The following is a 21,403-nucleotide window of genomic DNA, read 5'->3' as shown; positions in this document are numbered from 1 at the left end:
CAACTTGCCAATTCCCACATAGAAGTAATCTGTCGTCTGCTCCCTATGAAAACGGGTAGATTTTGTCAGTCCAAACAATGTTTTAAATCCTGAAGGCTTTAAATCTTTAATCTGTTCAACTCCAAGGGGCCTGCAGCAGATGCTCTCCTTCTCTGTACTGTGATTAGTTATGTGGGGCTACTGTCGACTTGGAGACGGGTTGTTCTTTGTCTTTTCATTGATCCTCTGTTTCTACTCTGTAAACCAGGGCAAGTCCAATCTCTGCTGCAATAAACTGTCGTTTCTCTTTCTCTCCCCTCTTTATTTCCCATCCTCTCTTCACGTCTTTGTCTTGTTCTCTTTGTCCTTTGCTACTTCTCTCGTCTCTGTAATCAATTACCAGTTACCTGCATCCTCAACTATTATAGCTTTACCTTGAACTTTATTTCGGCTTATCGACAAACTAAATGTTGAAACTTGTTTACAAATTGGTCTGAAACTGAATACAGACACACACTGTTGTTTTCATTATCCCATAGTAAATCATTAGCATAGGGCAGACCAGACCTCGGAGGGCTCATTGCATGCTGGGAGTTGGAGTTTGTCATTTCACCTTTAGGTCAACTCTCCTTGTAAAGCTCCCAAAATGAAATACATGGTTGAATAATGATGATAGATAGAGAGTTAGAGATAGACAGGTGAAGAGGTAGACTGTAGCATGGACCACCATGTTGTCTCAGTGTGTACATGGACTTTCATTCAGTCCAACTGCAGTGGAGTGCCAAGCTACAGTGGGGCTGACTGTCAGGAACCGTTTCTCCTCTCGGCCGTTCAGCTGGAGAAACAGGTCCGTGGGCTTGACGTGGGGTTGGTGTGGAGTTGCAACGTTTTCACGCCTTGTTGCATCACCATTAGTACTGTAACCACCACTGCCTTTAACTGGGTTAGGCCAATCAGATCCTTCACCCAGGTTCCCTACTCTACCCCTGAATGATTCATATTAGCATACCATACTGGGCGCTCCGTCTCCTGTAATCATATGCACTGCCTTTCCTATTAGCCAATGTGCGTGTGTGGAGGGGGTTGGGGAGTAGATAGGATGTGTGTTGGAGTGAGTGAGTGCGTATTTACGTTTTGCATATTAGAGGCAGAGAAAATGGTTGATCCGACGGCATCACATGATGGAGCCCCTGGTGCAGCCACGCTACGCAAAAACCACTTTGAATTTTCCATTTCCATATTCACCTGTTTGTCAGATCTTCTGCAGCCAGTGTGTAATGATGTAGTGAAAGTCAGTGGGGCGAATAGCAGGGAGGTGTTTCAGCGAGGGCTAGAGTGAGGACCCTGATCTTAGGGCTTTCAGCAGCCGGTAGGGATACTGGGTGAGAGCTTCTATTGAGTTGGTATATGTCTGATTAAAAGGAATGAAATGTAAATCTGTTCGTGCTCTGTGACACTAATACTCACATCTCTCCCCTCTTCTCCTCTCCTTGTCTCCTTCTCCAGGGAGGCAACAGCTCTTCAGCTGTGGGTAAAGGCCACTCCTCGGCTGCCTCTCGACTGAAGCACCTGCAGCAGAGCAGCACAGAGAAGACCAAAACTGGCAAGGGCCAGCAGCAGGTACTGTATTCTAGTGAGACTGATCATCTACTACTGACTGCCCCTACCTAACTGACCCCACACCTCGATCTTCTGCACAAGGTAGCCTATTCCACTGTTGTACTAGTGTACCTCCATATCTTGGTGTGACTTCTTAGTCCATAGACTGTCGATGGATTAGCCAGAGCCACTAGTACTCCTAGGGTCCTGTTTGATAAAGGGGATATAGATAGTCTATGGAATAGATAGTGTAGTGCACCAGGGCACCTGAAGGTTTTGAAGGATGTTGGGTTATAAGTTGGGAGATGCAAGGGGACCCAGGGGAGACGGGGAAATGGAACTGATCAGCCGTGTCAGAACAAAGTCAAGCTGAGAGAGAACTTTCTTCTCTGGTGCAGGCAGGAGTCATGTCAATGAAATAAGCTTTAATGTCAATGTTACTTGAAAAATACCAGAGCACTGAAGTGCACCTAAACCCCCTCTACATGCTAAAAATACTTTGATTGGGAATTCAGAGAGGGAGCCATTCATGTGAATCAAGAGAGGTGTGTGTGTGTGTGTGTGTGTGTGTGTGTGTGTGTGTGTGTGTGTGTGTGTGAGAGAGATTTTTTTTTTTTTTTTTTTAAATCATCTTTATTGGGTCTGAGAGCCCACAACACAATAAATACTCATACAAAACCACAGTTACACATCAATTAAAAACACAACTCCAATTTCTCCTCCACAGTAACTAAACACAACAACCTCTGAATACCCCATATACTCATAAACAGATCAATATTGTTGACAAGTTTATAATAGGCAAACTCAACCCTCAATCTCGCTGCCAACATTCACTCCAGCATTCCCACCACAGGGTCTTCCATGTCGCTAATTTTGCTGCCCCTAACACAAAATTAAGCAACACAACTACACCCTTTTGACTATACCTGTACTTTGGCCCCAATATATACAGTTGGGAAGAGAAAACCTCTCCCAATGCTGAGAACCAATTAGTGATCAGGTCAATCATCCTGACCAACCTGGGACACTGTAAAAACAGATGTGCCAGAGTTTCAGACTCAGCACAGAATGGACACCCTTCCCCAACAGTAGGATCCAGGTGTACCAGATGCATGTTGGTGGCTACAGCTCCATGTATTATCCTCCATTGGAGGTCAGCTGTCCTCTTACCAATAGGCAGTTTGTATAATGATCGCCAACAGCCTTTTGGGGAGGCACCTGGACCAAGCACACCTGCCCACCTCATCGATTTTACCCCTTCCAGGGAAGAGGCATGGGACACCTTTACACATATTCTGTACACGGCCTTCTTTCCCACCACCTTGAACTCCCCCAGCTCCGGGGTATGGAAGGAAAGCAGCATCCCCACGTCCTCCTCGAATGCCCCCATCGCAGCACTAACAATCAGTGCAGGGAACACATAATCCAGACCCTCCTTCCACCGATCAGAATTGGAAGTGTCAGTCACATACTGCAGCTGAAGTACTGGCAAGGAGTCACAGACCTCAGCGACGACCATCCTCAGTAGGCGAGATGATCGGATCCCTGCTCTTTCTCCCAGCTCCTCCAACGATCTGCTCCTGCTCTGCATCAGATGACCCAGCTTGGTACACCCCACGCCTAGCAGACATGAACGTAGGCTGGCTGAACCCAGAGCATGGGACTGGATGGCAGTGTTATAAAAAAGAGGCTCTTCAAAAAGGCACATCCCTGGTGGCGTGCAGGTCTTACGGGACTTGACAAGGACTCTCCTAGCCTGCATAACAGACTCAGAAAATGGAGTCCGGCCAGGCACTTCACCCCCCCCCCCCCCTCCAGCGTTAAGAGGAAAAGGTGCTTGTCTAAGCCCAAACAGCCCACTCTCCTCATCAGTGTGTAGGCTATGTCGACCCAGCTAGAACCGTCACTGTACAACAGTCTCTGGGCTGCTTGAAGCCGGAAAGCCATGATCCTAGAGGAAATGTCCACCAGTCCCTGCCCACCCTCGTGCAGTGGCAAGTACAGGGCTGCAGCTTTAATCCAGTGTTGTCCAGGCCAGAAGAAGTTGACAAGGGTCCTCTGAAGCTCTTGTACCAGACCCTTTGGTGGCTGCAAAATCATTAGTCTGTGCCACAGGGTAGAGGCAGCAAGATTATTAGCTACCAGTACCCTTCCCCTTGCATATAAGACAGCTGGGGCAGCATCCATTTCCATCTTGACAGTCTGGCACACACCTTCTCCACTACACCCTCCCAGTTCTTTTTCTGAAAGACATCGGAGCCTAGAAAAACCCCCAAAGTCTTCATCCCATCTCTGCCCCACTGAAGCCCCCCTGGTAACCGTGGAGAAGACCCCATCTGAAGTTGACCTGCCCACAGAGCTTCACTCTTTCCCCAATTGACTCTAGTTGAGGAGGCCCCCTCATACACCTTTAAAGCGTTTGAGAGAACCTTAACATCCTCACCCCCTGTAATAAAAACTGTCACGTCATCTGCATACGCAGACAGTGCTATCGTGGGACCCTTCATAACCCCTGGCACAGAGAAACCAGTAAGATTTGCTCTTAAAACAAAGCATTGGTTTAATCACCAGACTATATGACTGCCCTGAAATTGGGCATCCCTGCCTGATGCCCTTTGGACAGGGATGGGGCAACTCAATCCACCATCCACCTTCACCATACACGAGGCCCCAGCATACAATAAACTCATCCAAGACTAAAAAAACATCCCCAAACCCAAAGGCTTTCATTGTTTTAAACAAGTACTGGTGGTCCACACGATCAAAAGCCTTCTCCTGATCCAAAGAAAGTAAACCCACATTTACATCAGACAGTTTACACATGTCTAAAACATCTCTTATCAGAAACAAGTTATCAACGATAGAGCAATCAGGTACACAGTAGGACTGGTCCTTGTGGATCAACAATCCCAGATACTCTTTCAACCTGTTTGAGAGACATTTAGAAACAATTTTGTATTTTGTGCACAGCAAAGCAACAGGTCTCCAATTTTTTATGAGAGCCAAATCCCCCTTTTTTGGCAACAGTGAAAGCACCACACATTGACAGGATACAGGAAGAGAACCCTCATGAATGGATTCACACACCACTTCATAAAAATCCTCCCCAATAGACCCCCGAAAATGCTTATAGAACTCAGATGGTAAACCATCAATGCCAGGGGCTCGGCCTGTTGAGAGCGAGCTGCATAACTGCTGTGGACAGCTTTTGCAGTGTAATATCAGAGTCCAATGCGACTCTCTGCTCAGGTCCCAATTGAGGAAGACCGTGTAACAACTGTTCAGTACACAGAGAGTCACAATCCTCCGCCTTATAGAGGGCAGAGTAGAAATCCACAGCATGTTGACGCATTTCGCTGTCAACCGTGGTCACCTTCCCATCAGGGAGACGAAGGCAGACCATCTGTTTACGTTGCAATCTCAACTGTCCTAGTTAATTTTTTTAAGCGCTAGGAGCATCCATAGCCAGACGAGACCTAATCAAGGCACCCTTCACTCTTTCATGCAGAAACGACCTCAGTTCATGTCTCTTGTCCTGTAAGTTCATGACTAGTCCAGGGTCGTTCTGAGTGAGCAGCTTAAATTCAATAGACTTGATGTCCTGTTCAAGGGCCTTGATAGTCTCTTTAACTTCAATTTGAGACAGAGCAGTATACTGTTGACAAAATACTATTTTTTGGGCCTTCCCAACCTCCCACCATTGTCTCAAGGACTCAAAATTCCCTTTTGTAACCCTCCATTTTTCCCAAAACAACAAAAACCTGTCACAAAACATGACATCATGTAACAATTTAACATTAAAATACCAGTAAGGTGATGACCTTCGTGGACAGGACAAGTGAATATCGACAGTAACAATATGATGATCAGAGAAACCCACAGGAGTAATGGCACACCTTCCAACCCTACTACAGTATTGCTCAGATACATACAACCTGTCTAACCTTGCTGCACTGACACGACCTTCATTAACTTTTAGCCATGTGTACTGCTTAACTTTTGCATTCCTTACTCTCCACACAGAAGAAAGCTCAAACTCAGTTAATAGGCCAGACAGGCAAGTTGCTGACCACAGGTGAGGTTATTCAGCGGTGCGATCAACAGTGAAATCCACTGTACAGTTCCAGTTCCCCCCTAAAACCATACACCCCTCTTGGTCACACTGTCTTAAGGTTTCCTTTATTTGATCAAATACAGCAATATGCTCTGTACCCTTATTAGGAGCATAAACATAAAAAAATACAAAAATACAAAAAAACACAACATCCACCTTGACCAATAAAACCCAACCCTTGACAATCTCTGTTGTAGATACCACAGTCACCCCTAAACCTGAGGAAAACAAGATTGCCACCCCAGCACTGAAATTAGTACCATGACTGAGTATATGCTGCCCCTCCCACCACATACCCCAGTCAACCTCATTTTCCTCATCACTATGTGTCTCCTGTAGGAAAACTACATTAAGCCTTTTCTGTTTTATTACTTCTAATACCCAAGCCCTCTTATTCCTGTCCCTTCCCCCATTAATATTGAGAAAACCTACCCTTAGTACCTCCGTATAGAAAAGAGAAAAGAAAAGCAGAAGAAACCACAGAGAAACCAACGAGAAAAAAGACACCCTATGAAGCATGATCATCATCATTATTTTAATATTCTCTTATTAACCTGACCACGTTTCCCACCACCTTTTGGTGCTGTGACAGCAGTAACAAATTTCCTCAAGCGAAACCGCTTCTTCTCACTCAATTGGTCTAACCCCACTGTCTTCTGTACACAGCTGACCTCACAAATTTATCAACGTCAAAATAATCTGCCAATTTGACAGATTTCCCAAAAGTCTGATCCAGAAACCCATTTACCTCCTCTAGATCATAAATTGAGTCCTCACCAGCTGCTATCATATCAAAAGAGATATCCATATCCTTCTCCTGATCCTCCTCAGCTGAGGCCACAGACAACTGACTCCCCTCTACCACATCCCTTTCAACACTCCCCACTTGCACCTCATCACTCATACCAGGCATCTCCTCCACTACCTTGGAGACTAGCTCCACATGAACCCCAGCACTCGTAATGGGCAACTCCTCCACTACCTGGGAGCCTAGCTCCACATGAACCCCCTCCTGTACCCCATTACTCGTAGTGGGCATCTCCTCCACTACCTGGGAGCTTAGCTCCACATGAACCCCCTCCTTTACCCCAGCACTCGTACTGGGCACCTGCTCACTAATCTGAGGAACTGGCTCTTCAGATACATCAGTACCTTCTACAACAATATTTTTCTGCTGCATAACATTTCCCTCTAATACAAGGTGCAACTCCGTGCCCTCAACACGGATAACTTGTTCCTCAGCAACAGGTGCTTTTGGCTGCTCTACCGCTGTCAGTCCACCTCTCCCTACATCAGAGGGCCCAGGCGTTACGATGACCACCTGCGCCCCTCCCTCGGCCTTCTCCCTTTTCGGGCAAGCATGTTGCTTATGACCAACATCCCCACACTCAAAACAGCGGTGACTACCCGTACTAGCATAAGCCATATACATTCTATTGTCATACTTGATTTTAAACGATAACTCTAAAGTCTGCTCGAGTCCAAAAACAAACACCTGTCGCCGAAATGACATTATCGGTTTCAACGCCGGGTGTTTGCAACCCAACGGGACAACCTTAATTGAACTGGCGAACTTCCCAAAGCGCTCCATAATAACTCGCGCTCCAATAGCTCATTGGGAATAAACGGTGGTACATTTGAAATCGTTACCCCTGTTGATGGAGAAAAAAGCGGCGTAACTTGAATAAACATTCCTTTAAGAAGTACGCCATGCTCAACCATACGATCTACAAGACACTCTTCTTTAAGAAGTACGCCATGCTCAACCATCTGATCAACCAGACACTCTTCTTTAAGAAGTACGCCATGCTCAACCATACGATCTACAAGACACTCTTCTTTAAGAAGTACGCCATGCTCAACCATACGATCTACAGACACTCTTCTTTAAGAAGTACGCCATGCTCAACCATCCGATCAACCAGACACTCTTCTTTAAGAAGTACGCCATGCTCAACCATCCGATCAACCAGACACTCTTCTTTAAGAAGTACGCCATGCTCAACCATCCGATCAACCAGACACTCTTCTTTAAGAAGTACGCCATGCTCAACCATCCGATCAACCAGACACTCTTCTTTAAGAAGTACGCCATGCTCAACCATCCGATCAACCAGACACTCTTCTTTAAGAAGTACGCCATGCTCAACCATCCGATCAACCAGACACTCTTCTTTTAGAAATACCACCACCGCTTTACTCATCCGGGATGCATAAGCAACATTCTCATAGCCTACCTTCTCTCCTACAGCGACCAGAAGTGACAGTAGCTTCAGTAACACAGTAACACACAGTAACACCATTCGGGCTGCCATCCCCGCCAAAATCGGGGTCATTTCCATACGAAAAACAAAATACTTCATTCTACCACAACAAAAATAATAACCTTAATCATGCACAGAAGAAAACCAAAAAATGCCACCAAGAAATAGCAAACCGAAAGAAAGTTGTGAATATCTAACTCTCCACAACACACGCACTCCTTCACTCAAACAATTCCCAGCATGCACCAATCACTCCCAGCATGCAGAGAGAGAGAGAGAGAGAGAGAAGCCAATAAAGCCATTTGAATTGGAGAGAGAGAGAGAGAGAGAGAGAGAAGCCAATAAAGCCATTTGAATTGGAGAGAGAGAGAGAGAGAGAGAGAGAGAGAGAGAGAGAGAGAGAGAGAGAGAGAGAGAGAGAAGCTAATAAAGCCATTTGAATTGGAAAGAGAGAGAGAGAGAGAGAGAGAGAGAGAGAGAGAGAGAGAGAGAGAGAGAGAGAGATGCATATATAATATATAGAGAGAGTGTGTTATGAGACTGGGCTGACTAGTAGCTATGTAGGTAAACATGGGAGGAATCTCTAATTCCCTTGTCTCCCAATGTAGGCTGAGGCTAATCAGTACAGTACTCAGTTGTGTCCGTGCAATCACTGATTATTCAATATGAAGAGCACAGTGCTTCCCGCTTCTGTGCTCCCTTCAGCTGTCACTCGCTTTCTCTCTCTTCCTCCGTTTTATTCACTCACTCCTTCCTTACTGCCCAATCTTTTTCATCCCTATTATTTATTGTTCTTTCAATTTGGCTGTCTCTCTTTTCCCACCTGTCTTTCTCTCTCTCCCCCTGTGTCTCTCTTTTCCCACCTGTCTTTCTCTCTCTCCCCCTGTGTCTCTCTTTTCCCACCTGTCTTTCTCTCTCTCCCCCTGTGTCTCTCTTTTCCCACCTGTCTTTCTCCCTCTCCCCCTGTGTCTCTCTTTTCCCACGTGTCTTTCTCTTTCTCCCCCTGTGTCTCTCTTTTCCCACCTGTCTTTCTCTCTCTCCCCCTGTGTCTCTCTTTTCCCACCTGTCTTTCTCTCTCTCCTCCTGTGTCTCTCTTTTCCCACCTGTCTTTCTCTCTCTCCCCCTGTGTCTCTATTTTCCCACCTGTCTTTCTCTCTCTCCCCCTGTGTCTCTCTTTTCCCACCTGTCTTTCTCTCTCTCCTCCTGTGTCTCTCTTTTCCCACCTGTCTTTCTCTCTCTCCCCCTGAATCTCTCTTTTCCCACCTGTCTTTCTCTCTCTCCCCCTGTGTCTCTCTTTTCCCACCTCTGTCTTTCTCTCTCTCCCCCAGTGTCTCTCTTTTCCCACCTCTGTCTTTCTCTCTCTCCCCCTGTGTCTCTCTTTTCCCACCTCTGTCTTTCTCTCTCTCCCCCTGTGTCTCTCTTTTCCCACCTGTCTTTCTCTCTCTCCCCCTGTGTCTCTCTTTTCCCACCTGTCTTTCTCTCTCTCCCCCTGTGTCTCTCTTTTCCCACCTCTGTCTTTCTCTCTCTCCCCGTGTGTCTCTTGTTCCCTCCCTCTTCTTCCCTGTTTTTGGAAAGCTGTAGGGGTGGAGTGGCCTCCTTCTAGCCCACTGAGAGGAAAATTAATCCCATTATTTCAGTATGAGGACACAGGATCTCAGCGTGCTCCCTTTGTCCACAGACTGTTGCAAACAATTACACTGAAAATAGGCTGTGTGAAAACACTATCCCCTCGCCCAAAGGAAAGACACTCAAAACAATCTCTCTCAGAGTCGGCGCCAGGCAATAAGTTAAGATAGCGCCAACAACAACAGTAACAAAGACATTACTAAACCCATACTCAATGGCTGACAGCAGGCTGTTTGTATTGACATAACATGCCATGGATGTCGGTCTTCTCTCATTACTCCACCTCAAGTTATAAGTTAGTTTCCCCACTCTCATAGAGTTGTAAGTTAATAGCCCCACGCCCATAGAGTTATAAGTTAGTAGCCCCACTCCCATAGAGTTGTAAGTTAGTAGCCCCACCCCCATAGAGTTGTAAGTTAGTTTCCCCACCCCCATAGAGTTGTAAGTTAGTTTCCCCACCCCCATAGAGTTGTAAGTTAGTTTCCCCACGCCCGTATAGTTGTAAGTTAGTTTCCCCACGCTCAAAGAGTTGTAATTTAGTTTCCCCACCCTCATAGAGTTGTAAGTTAGTTTCCCCACGCCCATAAAGTTGTAATTTAGTTTCCCCACGCTCATAGAGTTGTAATTTAGTTTCCCCACCCTCATTGAGTTGTAAGTTAGTTTCCCTACGCCCATAAAGTTGTAATTTAGTTTCCCCACGCTCATAGAGTTGTAATTTAGTTTCCCCACCCTCATTGAGTTGTTAGTTAGTTTCCCCACCCTCATAGAGTTGTAAGTTAGTTTCCCCACGCCCATAAAGTTGTAATTTAGTTTCCCCACCCCCATAGAGTTGTAAGTTAGTTTCCCCACCCTCATAGAGTTGTAAGTTAGTTTCCCCACCCCCATAGAGTTGTAAGTTAGTTTCCCCACCCTCATAGAGTTGTAAGTTAGTTTCCCCACCCTCATAGAGTTGTTATTTAGTTTCCCCACCCTCATTGAGTTGTAAGTTAGTTTCCCCACGCTCATAGAGTTGTAATTTAGTTTCCCCACCCTCATTGAGTTGTAAGTTAGTTTCCCCACGCCCATAAAGTTGTAAGTTAGTTTCCCCACCCTCATTGAGTTGTAATTTAGTTTCCCCACCCCCATAGAGTTGTAATTTAGTTTCCCCACCCTCATTGAGTTGTAAGTTAGTTTCCCCACCCTCATAGAGTTGTAAGTTAGTTTCCCCACGCCCATAAAGTTGTAATTTAGTTTCCCCACGCTCATAGAGTTGTAATGTAGTTTCCCCACCCTCATTGAGTTGTAAGTTAGTTTCCCCACCCTCATAGAGTTGTAAGTTAGTTTCCAGACGCCCATAAAGTTGTAATTTAGTTTCCCCACCCCCATAGAGTTGTAAGTTAGTTTCCCCACCTTCATAGAGTTGTAAGTTAGTTTCCCCACGCCCATAAAGTTGTAATTTAGTTTCCCCACCCCCATAAAGTTGTAATTTAGTTTCCCCACCCTCATAGATTTGTAAGTTAGTTTCCCCACCCTCATAGAGTTGTAAGTTAGTAGCCCCACCCCCATAGAGTTGTAAGTTAGTTTCCCCACGCTCATAGAGTTGTAATTTAGTTTCCCCACCCTCATCGAGTTGTAAGTTAGTTTCCCCACGCCCGTATAGTTGTAAGTTAGTTTCCCCACGCCCATAAAGTTGTAATTTAGTTTCCCCACACTCATAGAGTTGTAATTTAGTTTCCCCACCCTCATTGAGTTGTAAGTTAGTTTCCCCACGCCCATAAAGTTGTAATTTAGTTTCCCCACGCTCATAGAGTTGTAATTTAGTTTCCCCACGCCCATAAAGTTGTAATTTAGTTTCCGCACCCCCATAGAGTTGTAAGTTAGTTTCCCCACCCTCATAGAGTTGTAAGTTAGTTTCCCCACCCCCATAGAGTTGTAAGTTAGTTTCCCCACCCTCATAGAGTTGTAATTTAGTTTCCCCACCCTCATTGAGTTGTAATTTAGTTTCCCCACGCTCATAGAGTTGTAATTTAGTTTCCCCACCCTCATTGAGTTGTAAGTTAGTTTCCGCACGCCCATAAAGTTGTAATTTAGTTTCCCCACGCTCATAGAGTTGTAAGTTAGTTTCCCCACTCTCATTGAGTTGTAAGTTAGTTTCCCCACGCCCATAAAGTTGTAATTTAGTTTCCCCACACTCATAGAGTTGTAATTTAGTTTCCCCACCCTCATTGAGTTGTAAGTTAGTTTCCCCACGCCCATAAAGTTGTAATTTAGTTTCCCCACGCTCATAGAGTTGTAATTTAGTTTCCCCACGCCCATAAAGTTGTAATTTAGTTTCCGCACCCCCATAGAGTTGTAAGTTAGTTTCCCCACCCTCATAGAGTTGTAAGTTAGTTTCCCCACCCCCATAGAGTTGTAAGTTAGTTTCCCCACCCTCATAGAGTTGTAATTTAGTTTCCCCACGCTCATAGTTGTTATTTAGTTTCCCCACCCTCATTGAGTTGTAATTTAGTTTCCCCACGCTCATAGAGTTGTAATTTAGTTTCCCCACCCTCATTGAGTTGTAAGTTAGTTTCCGCACGCCCATAAAGTTGTAATTTAGTTTCCCCACGCTCATAGAGTTGTAAGTTAGTTTCCCCACTCTCATTGAGTTGTAAGTTAGTTTCCCCACCCCCATAGAGTTGTAATTTAGTTTCCCCACCCTCATTGAGTTGTAAGTTAGTTTCCCCACCCTCATTGAGTTGTAAGTTAGTTTCCAGACGCTCATAAAGTTGTAATTTAGTTTCCCCACCCCCATAGAGTTGTAAGTTAGTTTCCCCACCTTCATAGAGTTGTAAGTTAGTTTCCCCACGCCCATAAAGTTGTAATTTAGTTTCCCCACCCCCATAAAGTTGTAATTTAGTTTCCCCACCCTCATAGAGTTGTAAGTTAGTTTCCCCACGCCCATAAAGTTGTAATTTAGTTTCCCCACCCCCATAGAGTTGTAAGTTAGTTTCCCCACCTTCATAGAGTTGTAAGTTAGTTTCCCCACGCCCATAAAGTTGTAATTTAGTTTCCCCACCCCCATAGAGTTGTAAGTTAGTTTCCCCACCTTCATAGAGTTGTAAGTTAGTTTCCCCACGCCCATAAAGTTGTAATTTAGTTTCCCCACCCCCATAAAGTTGTAATTTAGTTTCCCCACCCTCATAGAGTTGTAAGTTAGTTTCCCCACGCCCATAAAGTTGTAATTTAGTTTCCCCACCCCCATAGAGTTGTAAGTTAGTTTCCCCACCTTCATAGAGTTGTAAGTTAGTTTCCCCACGCCCATAAAGTTGTAATTTAGTTTCCCCAACCCCATAAAGTTGTAATTTAGTTTCCCCACCCTCATAGAGTTGTAAGTTAGTTTCCCCACCCTCATAGAGTTGTAAGTTAGTTTCCCCACGCCCATAAAGTTGTAATTTAGTTTCCCCACCCTCATAGAGTTGTAAGTTAGTTTCCCCACGCCCATAGAGTTGTAATTTAGTTTCCCCACCCTCATAGAGTTGTAATTTAGTTTCCCCACCCTCATAGAGTTGTAAGTTAGTTTCCCCACGCTTATAGAGTTGTAATTTAGTTTCCCCACCCTCATTGAGTTGTAAGTTAGTTTCCCCACCCTCATTGAGTTGTAATTTAGTTTCCCCACGCTCATAGAGTTGTAATTTAGTTTCCCCACCCTCATTGAGTTGTAAGTTAGTTTCCCCACGCCCATAAAGTTGTACTTTAGTTTCCCCACGCCCATAGAGTTGTCATTTAGTTTCCCCACCCCCATAGAGTTGTAATTTTGTTTCCCCTCCCCCATAGAGTTGTAATTTAGTTTCCCCACGCTCATAGAGTTGTAATTTAGTTTCCCCACCCTCATTGAGTTGTAAGTTAGTTTCCCCACGCCCATAAAGTTGTACTTTAGTTTCCCCACGCCCATAGAGTTGTAATTTAGTTTCCCCACCCCCATAGAGTTGTAATTTAGTTTCCCCACCCCCATAGAGTTGTAATTTAGTTTCCCCACCCCCTAGAGTTGTAATTTAGTTTCCCCACCCCCATAGAGTTGTAATTTAGTTTCCCCACCCTCATTGAGTTGTAAGTTAGTTTCCCCACGCTCATAGGGTTGTGAGTTAGTAGCCCCACTCTCTACTGATGATTTTGTTTTGACTCACACCCACCCAGACATGCCCACCGTGGGTGTCCTTTCTACTGGAGCCACAGCTGAAGGTAAAGAGATCTCTTCTCCCCAGAGATGACCCCTGACCCCAAACTCTTACATTGACCCTCTCTCTCTCTGGTCATCACGCTTTCCTTTAATCTTCCTATTCTTTCTCTGTTTGTCTCTTTTCTGCTTATATCCTCAGCGGTGTTATGAATTGACGTTATCGGTGGTGTGAAAGCTTTCATATTTGTGTTATCTGTCTGTACTGTGTGTGTGTGTGTGTGTGTGTGTGTGTGTGTGTGTGTGTGTGTGTGTGTGTGTGTGTGTGTGTGTGTGTGTGTGTGTGTGTGTGTGTGTGTGTGTGTGTGTGTGTGTGTGTGTGTGTGTGTGTGTGTGTGTGTGTGTGTGTGTGAGACTGAACAGTGCATTGTGAGATGATACTCAGTGTCGTTGTGCCGCTAGTTATTAGGCACTGCTACAGTACCAGGAGACGTCAGAGCCATCCAGGCATGAGAGGATTTTTTAAATCACTGAGCTGTTATAAGAACAGACAGTTCAAAGCCACCATTTCGGTTCGTTGGCCTTGGCGCAGATCAAGGAGGCCATGACAATGTGAATCCTTTTCATACCACAATCCTCGATTTCCATTTCCCATTTCGCTTCTTATTACTTCTGGCTGTGAAGCAGGCTAGTGGGGGGGGGGGGGCAGTCCCACGACACAGTCTTTTGGCAGGCAGCTCTGATCTGAGCTTCTGGAGATGAGAGGAGGCTATCTTACCGCACTAACAGAGCGGAATAAATGTTGCGGTAGCCAGGCTTGAGAGAGAGGAGAGAGAGAGGGTGTCCTCAGGCAGAAGGAACAGCCCCTCTCTCTGGGGACAGACAGCAGCAGCCAACAGAGCAGGTTAAAGCCTCACAGGCCACACAACACGCACCTGCTGTCCGACCAACCACACAGACCAAATCCCCTCTGTCTCCACACTAACACCCTCCAACCAATCAACATGCAGGGCAGAGTAGAAACCTCTCAGAAATAATGGGTTGCCTTGTGGAAGAGAACTTTTGACATATTTATGTACAAGAGTTATTCAAGAGCAAATTATTTGCAATCCTGGATTTAATCAAAGTCACCTCTAAATAAACAATGGCCTTTGATATAAAACCTGGTATTGCTCTCTCCCAGTGTCTGTCTGACTGATGATACAGAGTTGGGATAGTCACATCAGACTCTTCCTCTTCCTCTCATCCCCCAGCCACAAGCACAGATGTCTAGACAGGTGTCATCAGCCAGTGGCACCGAAGTAGGACGGATCACAGAGTAGGGGACCCTCACACACCCGTGCTCTGGCATAGCTCTGTTAGCGTTTGGCACTGCCTGTCTCCTGCCCATGCCCTGGCATTGCCTGTCTCCTGCCCATGCCCTGGCACTGCCTGTCTCCTGCCCATGCCCTGGCACTGCCTGTCTCCTGCCCATGCCCTGGCACTGCCTGTCTCCTGCCCATGCCTTGGCACTGCCACTCTCCTCCAGCCATCCTCTATGAGAGAGACTGAATGCTGGCAGACTGCATTCACAGAGAATACACCCCCTATACGGTATAATGTGTACAGCGTTACCACAATGTCTCACTGCCAACACAGTGTCATCTACTGGTGTACTCTAGCATCACACAAAGGGGAATATGCGTGATGCTGTTCATTTAATGTGTTTTGCATTTTTAATGACTCGGACGGCCATTAAAAAACGGTCAAAACCGTAACGGACAACAGCAGTGTACACTGCTGTTACATTCCTGTACACTCCTGTTACATTTTCACTTCAGACTGTTGGTATCATAATACAAAAAAAATAATGTATTATCTCATTCTGTGTATTTGGCGCTCTTGGCTAGCATCAACATTAGCTGATACTAACCTGAATTTCCTGTGTTTGTCTCTTGTTCTCATCTCACCCCTCCTCCCTCACCCCCCACCTCTCACCCCTCGTCCCTCACCTCACCCCACCCTGCCTGTGCCTCTCAACACCACCTGTTCCTGGGGCGCCACCACCACCTCACCCACCACCCTGTCACCTGTGTGATCCTCCTGGGCCATTCTGTACCACCCGGCCCGCCCCTCCACCTGCGCCTCTGTGACCTCTGACCCTGCACAGTGAGTGAGGGACCAGCCCGTGCCTGTCCTCTCCAGACTCCTCCTCAGCACCAACCACCTGACTACAGAGCTGCATCTGACCCCCACCCCATCCCCTGCTACTCCTAGTCCACGCCCTTAAGCCCCCCCACCCTCTGTTGGCTTAACATGGGTATTAGCAGTCTCTGACTCCTGTACCCTCTCATGTCCTACATTGACCCCACAATGCACAAGATATCTACCACTCTCCCCTTGGTGTGTTTGTGTGTGTGTTCTGTATGTTTGTGTGTGCGTATGTCTGTGTGAATGGAAGGGTGCTGTCGGGGACCACTACCAACTATATGACTGTACTCTCTTTTTTAATTTCTCTTTTTCCCCCTGAAACCTTTCCAATTTTCCCCAATTCTCCATGTTCCTCCTCCTGTTCCTCCTCTTCCTGGTCTGTCCCTGGGTCTGACCCATAGGCCCATGGGAACAGCAGCAGCAGTATTGAGCCCCTCCTGTCAGGCACCAAAGCTGCCAGTTTCTCCAGCCGCCTGTCCTCCTCCAGTTCGGCCTCGACTGTGTTCGCCCCGGGTCTGAGGAAGTATCCACAGGAGGGGGCGCTGTCTTCCTTGACAGTCTCCTCCAGCCAGGCCAAAGCCCTGCTGGCCAGCCTGTCAGCCTCCAGCCTGTCAGCCTCCAGCCTATCAGCCTCCAGCCTGAGCGCCGAGGCCCTGCTCCTCTCCTCCACCTTCCGCCAACACCGCCTCCTCCGCGAGCAGCAGCGCGCCTCCTCCCTGCCCCTGCCCAATGGCCGCTCCTCCAACTCCACCACCACCTCAACCACCACCTCCTCTTCCTCCTCCTCCACCTCCCCCACCTCCACCACCTCCACCCCCTCCTCCTCGCCCTCCTCTCCGACCCCCCTGACCTCCCTCAACCTCTCCTCTGTGGGGCTCAAGCCCAGCGGCCGCAGCCTGCAGTACTCCGGCTCCAACAGCTACAAGGAACGTGGCAGCAAGACCCTGCCTAAACCTGTCTCCCCTAGCAACTCACAGTGAAGTACAAGAGGATGGATGAGAGGAGGAGGAGGAGGAGGAAGAGGAGGAGCGCAATCAAAGCACCATCACATGCCAAAAATGAAGAGGAAAACAAACACACTAGCCCCGCCCTCTACCCTAGCCCTCAATTCCAAGAGTCACATGCAGCAACACATATTAGTGGGGAGTTCCCCAGAATTGACTTTCTGAGTGTCACTTTGCTGCCCTTGGTCTCAGTCCAGAAGCCAGAATCTTCACATATCTATAATTATACAGTACAAGAGTTGATTGTGGTTCCTCTCTGGCTCTCCCACTCAGTAGTACTGACAGTTCCCCAGACCCCCAGAGAGAGAGCTCAAAGATGGACCTCGGCCTCCACTCCCTCCCACTGCCTTGTCTAGTCTGGTCTGATCCGGCCTAGTCTGGTCTGGTCCGGTCTGGTCTGGGTGGACAGAAAAACAGTGCCAGTACTTTATGAACCCTCAGTTTATCATCGCACCATTTGCCAAATCTTACTGGATGGAACCTAAGTGGAGTAGATGTGATATCTAGACTGTGACTTATATTATACAGAGTAGAGTTGCAATAATCAACGAGTACAGTACAGTAGCCGTGTGTGTTCAGAGCTATAGCAGTCTTATTCCAGCACAATGTGAATCTGTCGAGAAAAACAAAGCTAAACCAAGGTGCTGGTTTCCATTCTGAGACAGTTTTCTGTTTGTTCGTTTCTTTATTTCAGACTTATTGCATCGCCTGTGTAGAAGTCGAAACTGGTGCTATAGTTCTCCCTGTTTTGTAAAGAGTTTACATGAATGAAACGGCTCCCATTCAATGTGACTGTACATTCCACTGTTTATCTAATGCTACATCCCTGGAGTGGCTTAAGACTGCTTCTCTCCGGCATCTGATTCCGTTCTTACCCTCGTTCTCTATGGCCCCACTATTAACACAGCAGTTTGGCAATGGAAGAAAAGGCCAGGGAGCTGCTTTTGTTGAGGTCCTCTGGTTTGAGAGTCTGCGCACAATTGTATCGCCCCACAATAGCACATTATAGGAACAGTAATGTGATGTTACAGTAGATCAGTTATTTAACGACTGAGCTGGTACAATGAAGAAGGGGGGGAAATAAAATATATTTAAACATTGAAATTGATCGTTAAAGAATGTAGAATGTGTAGACATGAATGTTGCACGACAATCAGGACGTATCCACAGTGGACGGGTTTTGCCTTGGACTGGCGTTCCCCGCTGCAGTGATTACACTCTGAACTCAACACACGCTCGCGTGACCAGGCACAGGCACACAGCAGTAGATGCACGCACAGTCTCCGACACGCCGGTGAGACGGAGATCCGCCAAACTGCTTATGAAAAGCACAGTCTCCAGTTGTTTTGAGTCAGAACTGTTGACTAGATTGCCCATTTCTCTATTTCATGACTGTGGAACCACTGGTCATGAATTAACCCACGCCGGTTTGATAATGCGGTCCTCTAGGTAGTAATCGATTTGAATGGTTAAAAGGAACCGAATGTTCGAGAGAGAGAAACGACGGCACAAATGAATTCCCTTTCAATTCAATTCCCGGAGATGTGGACCAGCTGATCATTGTTTAGCTGATTATTTACAAGACATGCGGCACAATGACTTTCATTTTGGCCTCAGCATTTGCTCGAGACAAAACCCATAATGAGTTTATCAGGACCTCCCCCGACACAGAAGCGGACTTAGCCCACAGCTGTTGGTTTTGCAGTAGTAAGGTTGCCACTGGAAATGGCTGCTTTTGTTCTGTGATATATGTTACGGAGAATAATTCGGTTCATGTACGAAGGCAGCTCCAGGGTATATGAGTGTTCTCCCCTTAAAACCGGAGTGCTTACGCAGATCACTGGCTCCATTCCTCGCAGCTGACTTAAGAGCCTGGAAGTGTTATAAGGATAGAAACACACGTCAAAGACGTGTCGATGGTTTCCCTGCTGTTAATCTTACGCCAGCAAACACTCTGAAGCTCTCTTACTTCTGTGATGCGTCACCAAGGCGACCTAGGGGGTTATGGCCGTGTGTAGTCCTAGTTCATTCTTCAACTGTTCAGGAGACAAGTGCGTGAAATCGATTCTTTGTGGCATTGAGATGAAAACAATTGCTTGTGAAAGAGGCCGGTGTCAAGTGCAGACAGCTTGAGGTGGGGAGATTGGTTGTGGTTTTCATGTTTGAAGGCTAGTGTAATAACAAAGTGCTTTAACTCTTCTCTACTGGGTTCATGAGGTGTAAAAGGGCTGGTTAGACAGGTTTATCTGGACGTCAATGTTTGACACCCTTTTGAATTTAAGAAGGCTATTATTTTTTGCAACTTGCTATCTGTGCTGTCCTTTGGGGGAGATGTGTCTATAAATCAAACCCTTCTTAGAAGAGGTTCCCACTGGACCTGTATGTCTGACTGCCATGGTACTGTTATAACAGCACAAAATGATCGATGTTGCAATTTCCCCATGAGAGCACAGAGTGGACCTATCTGCATGAACCCTCTGGAACTTTGGTTTCATTGGAGACCCACCAAAATACTGTTCTTGTAGGCTTATAGCAGTGCAGATCGTGTGCACGTTTGTGTTTTTCAGGCCGAGGAACCTTGGTATGATGGCCCAAATCACATCAGCGGCGCCGACAACACATGGTTGTAAAGATCAGAACAAAGGGGTACATATTGGCCCCCCCCCACACACACACACACACACACACACACACACACACACACACACACACACACACACACACACACACACACACACACACGCACGCACACCAGAGTGTGTCAGAATGTGGCCGTGGCATCGCAATAAGCACACCCTCTGTTCTGTCAGCGAGGAAACGGCAAGCTCACGGCACAGCGAGTTAGTTAAGCCTCACGCCAGCTGCACTGTAGCAATGCAGGACTCAAGCCCTGGGTTTTATGAAGTGAAAGCCAAATGAAAGAAATTCACTTACTCATTCAACTCCACACTCAAATCCATATCTCCCAGCGCTGCTTTTGCGTCTGGCAGGGTGATGGGGAGGAAGTGCGGGAGGTATTCACACTTCGCTGCTTTTACACAGGAAAGTCCAAGACGAGAACCCCAAGACTGCGTGACAATGCTTTTTTGAGTCACCATAGCACTAGTGTTACTGGACAGGAGATTTCAATATGGCTGAGTCTTGGAGGGGTTTATTGGTAATAGGGATGAGGAGAGGAGAGTGGAGGCACTCGTAGTGAAAGCCCCTGGCAATCAGAGAGATAGTTCATGCAAACTTGAAATGAAAAGTAAAATAATTATACATATATAAATATATCTTCGTTAAGATGTTTGTGTATGATATTAATATAATTGTGAAGAAAGTGTGACACATAGGTCTGGATTAAATTATTATAATGTACAATTTAAATCATCCTCTTTTGGGGATTTATATGAGTAGGCATTTTGTACAGTTTTCAATTCTTCGAGAGAGATAATGTAGTTCACATTAGCAAATTATTTATTCATAAGCAGAACATTTTTATATTGATTTGAAAATATTTATCTGTATAGAAGACAGGACAGGTATGTAATATACAGTGGAGCTCATTTTTAATTCTGGGATATTTTTATTAGCACTATTTTTAACAGTTGAGTGAGTTTGCTCTTTTGTTGGCCTGCTGGCCCATGCTACTGGTATGTTAAGGGAGAGGTTGCCCCTGAGCTGGTCCAGTACAATGTCTGCTCCCAGGCCTCCACTAGCTAACATTCATTTTGAGGTAAGAGGAGCTGTTCCTAGACCTGATCTTAGGGGCGTGCCTTTTCTTTGTAACTTCTGTTGGTTTACTTAGTCCTCTTCTAGTCTCTGTCCTAGTCTTTGTATTACATAGCGCTCCCTATACCTGACTGATGTGTTCTTCACCCTTGGCTAAAATGAATAGCCCATACTAGAAACCCCTCTACTGGTATTACATCAGTATGGCCCAAAGTTATTAACGGAGAAGGATCTCAGCATTGAATACGTCATTTAGGTTTCAATGACAAACCAAGAGCCCGTAAGGTGGATAGATATGGAGCGTTAGCTTTTTCTTCATCATCATAATCATTGTCTATTGAGACGTGTTTGGTTCTGTTTTTAATAAATGAAAGAGACATATGTGCATTGTTTGACCTGCTGTCTGTGGTGTGTGCAGAACTGTATGAGGTTCTGACATGAATGTGTGGATGTTCCAAAATCTTGGCATCGAGAAGAAAACAAAACAAAAATGATATGTAAATAGACGGAGTAATTCCTAGAAAGTTCAACAAAATATTATGTCCAAAATGATGTTATATTCATTCAAAGATGATGGATTACAAAGGTATATTATAAAACAATGCATGAAATATTGTCAAGCAATCGCACGGTGCAGTTGAAAAGTGTTGTCTACATGTTTTCTTAAAAAACAGAGCGAGATAGAAAAAGCGGTGTACCACTTTCAAGGTTCACAACGGTAGAGAACCAGACCTTTTTACTTTGGGTCTTTCTGTGACACGGGCATGTTCAGTCT

General features: G+C 45.9%; 1 protein-coding gene across 1 annotated transcript in view; it reads left to right on the top strand.

Moving 5' to 3' along the window:
* Positions 1–16,313, top strand: part of LOC110538958 (SRC kinase signaling inhibitor 1) — a 172,162-nt gene extending 155,849 nt beyond the window's left edge. Inside the window, exons 21-22 of the mRNA XM_036938280.1 lie at positions 1,486–1,599; positions 15,870–16,313. Coding sequence (XP_036794175.1) covers positions 1,486–1,599; positions 15,870–15,872 — 117 coding nt within the window. The 3' untranslated portion in view covers positions 15,873–16,313. The remainder of the gene's footprint in view (positions 1–1,485; positions 1,600–15,869) is intronic.
* Positions 16,314–21,403: the final 5,090 nt, after the last annotated feature.

This window comes from Oncorhynchus mykiss, chromosome 12 (genome assembly GCF_013265735.2).
Source record: "Oncorhynchus mykiss isolate Arlee chromosome 12, USDA_OmykA_1.1, whole genome shotgun sequence".
Taxonomy (NCBI): domain Eukaryota; kingdom Metazoa; phylum Chordata; class Actinopteri; order Salmoniformes; family Salmonidae; genus Oncorhynchus; species Oncorhynchus mykiss.
Note: the sequence above shows the minus strand (reverse complement) of the source record. Positions and strands in the feature narration are given on the sequence as shown.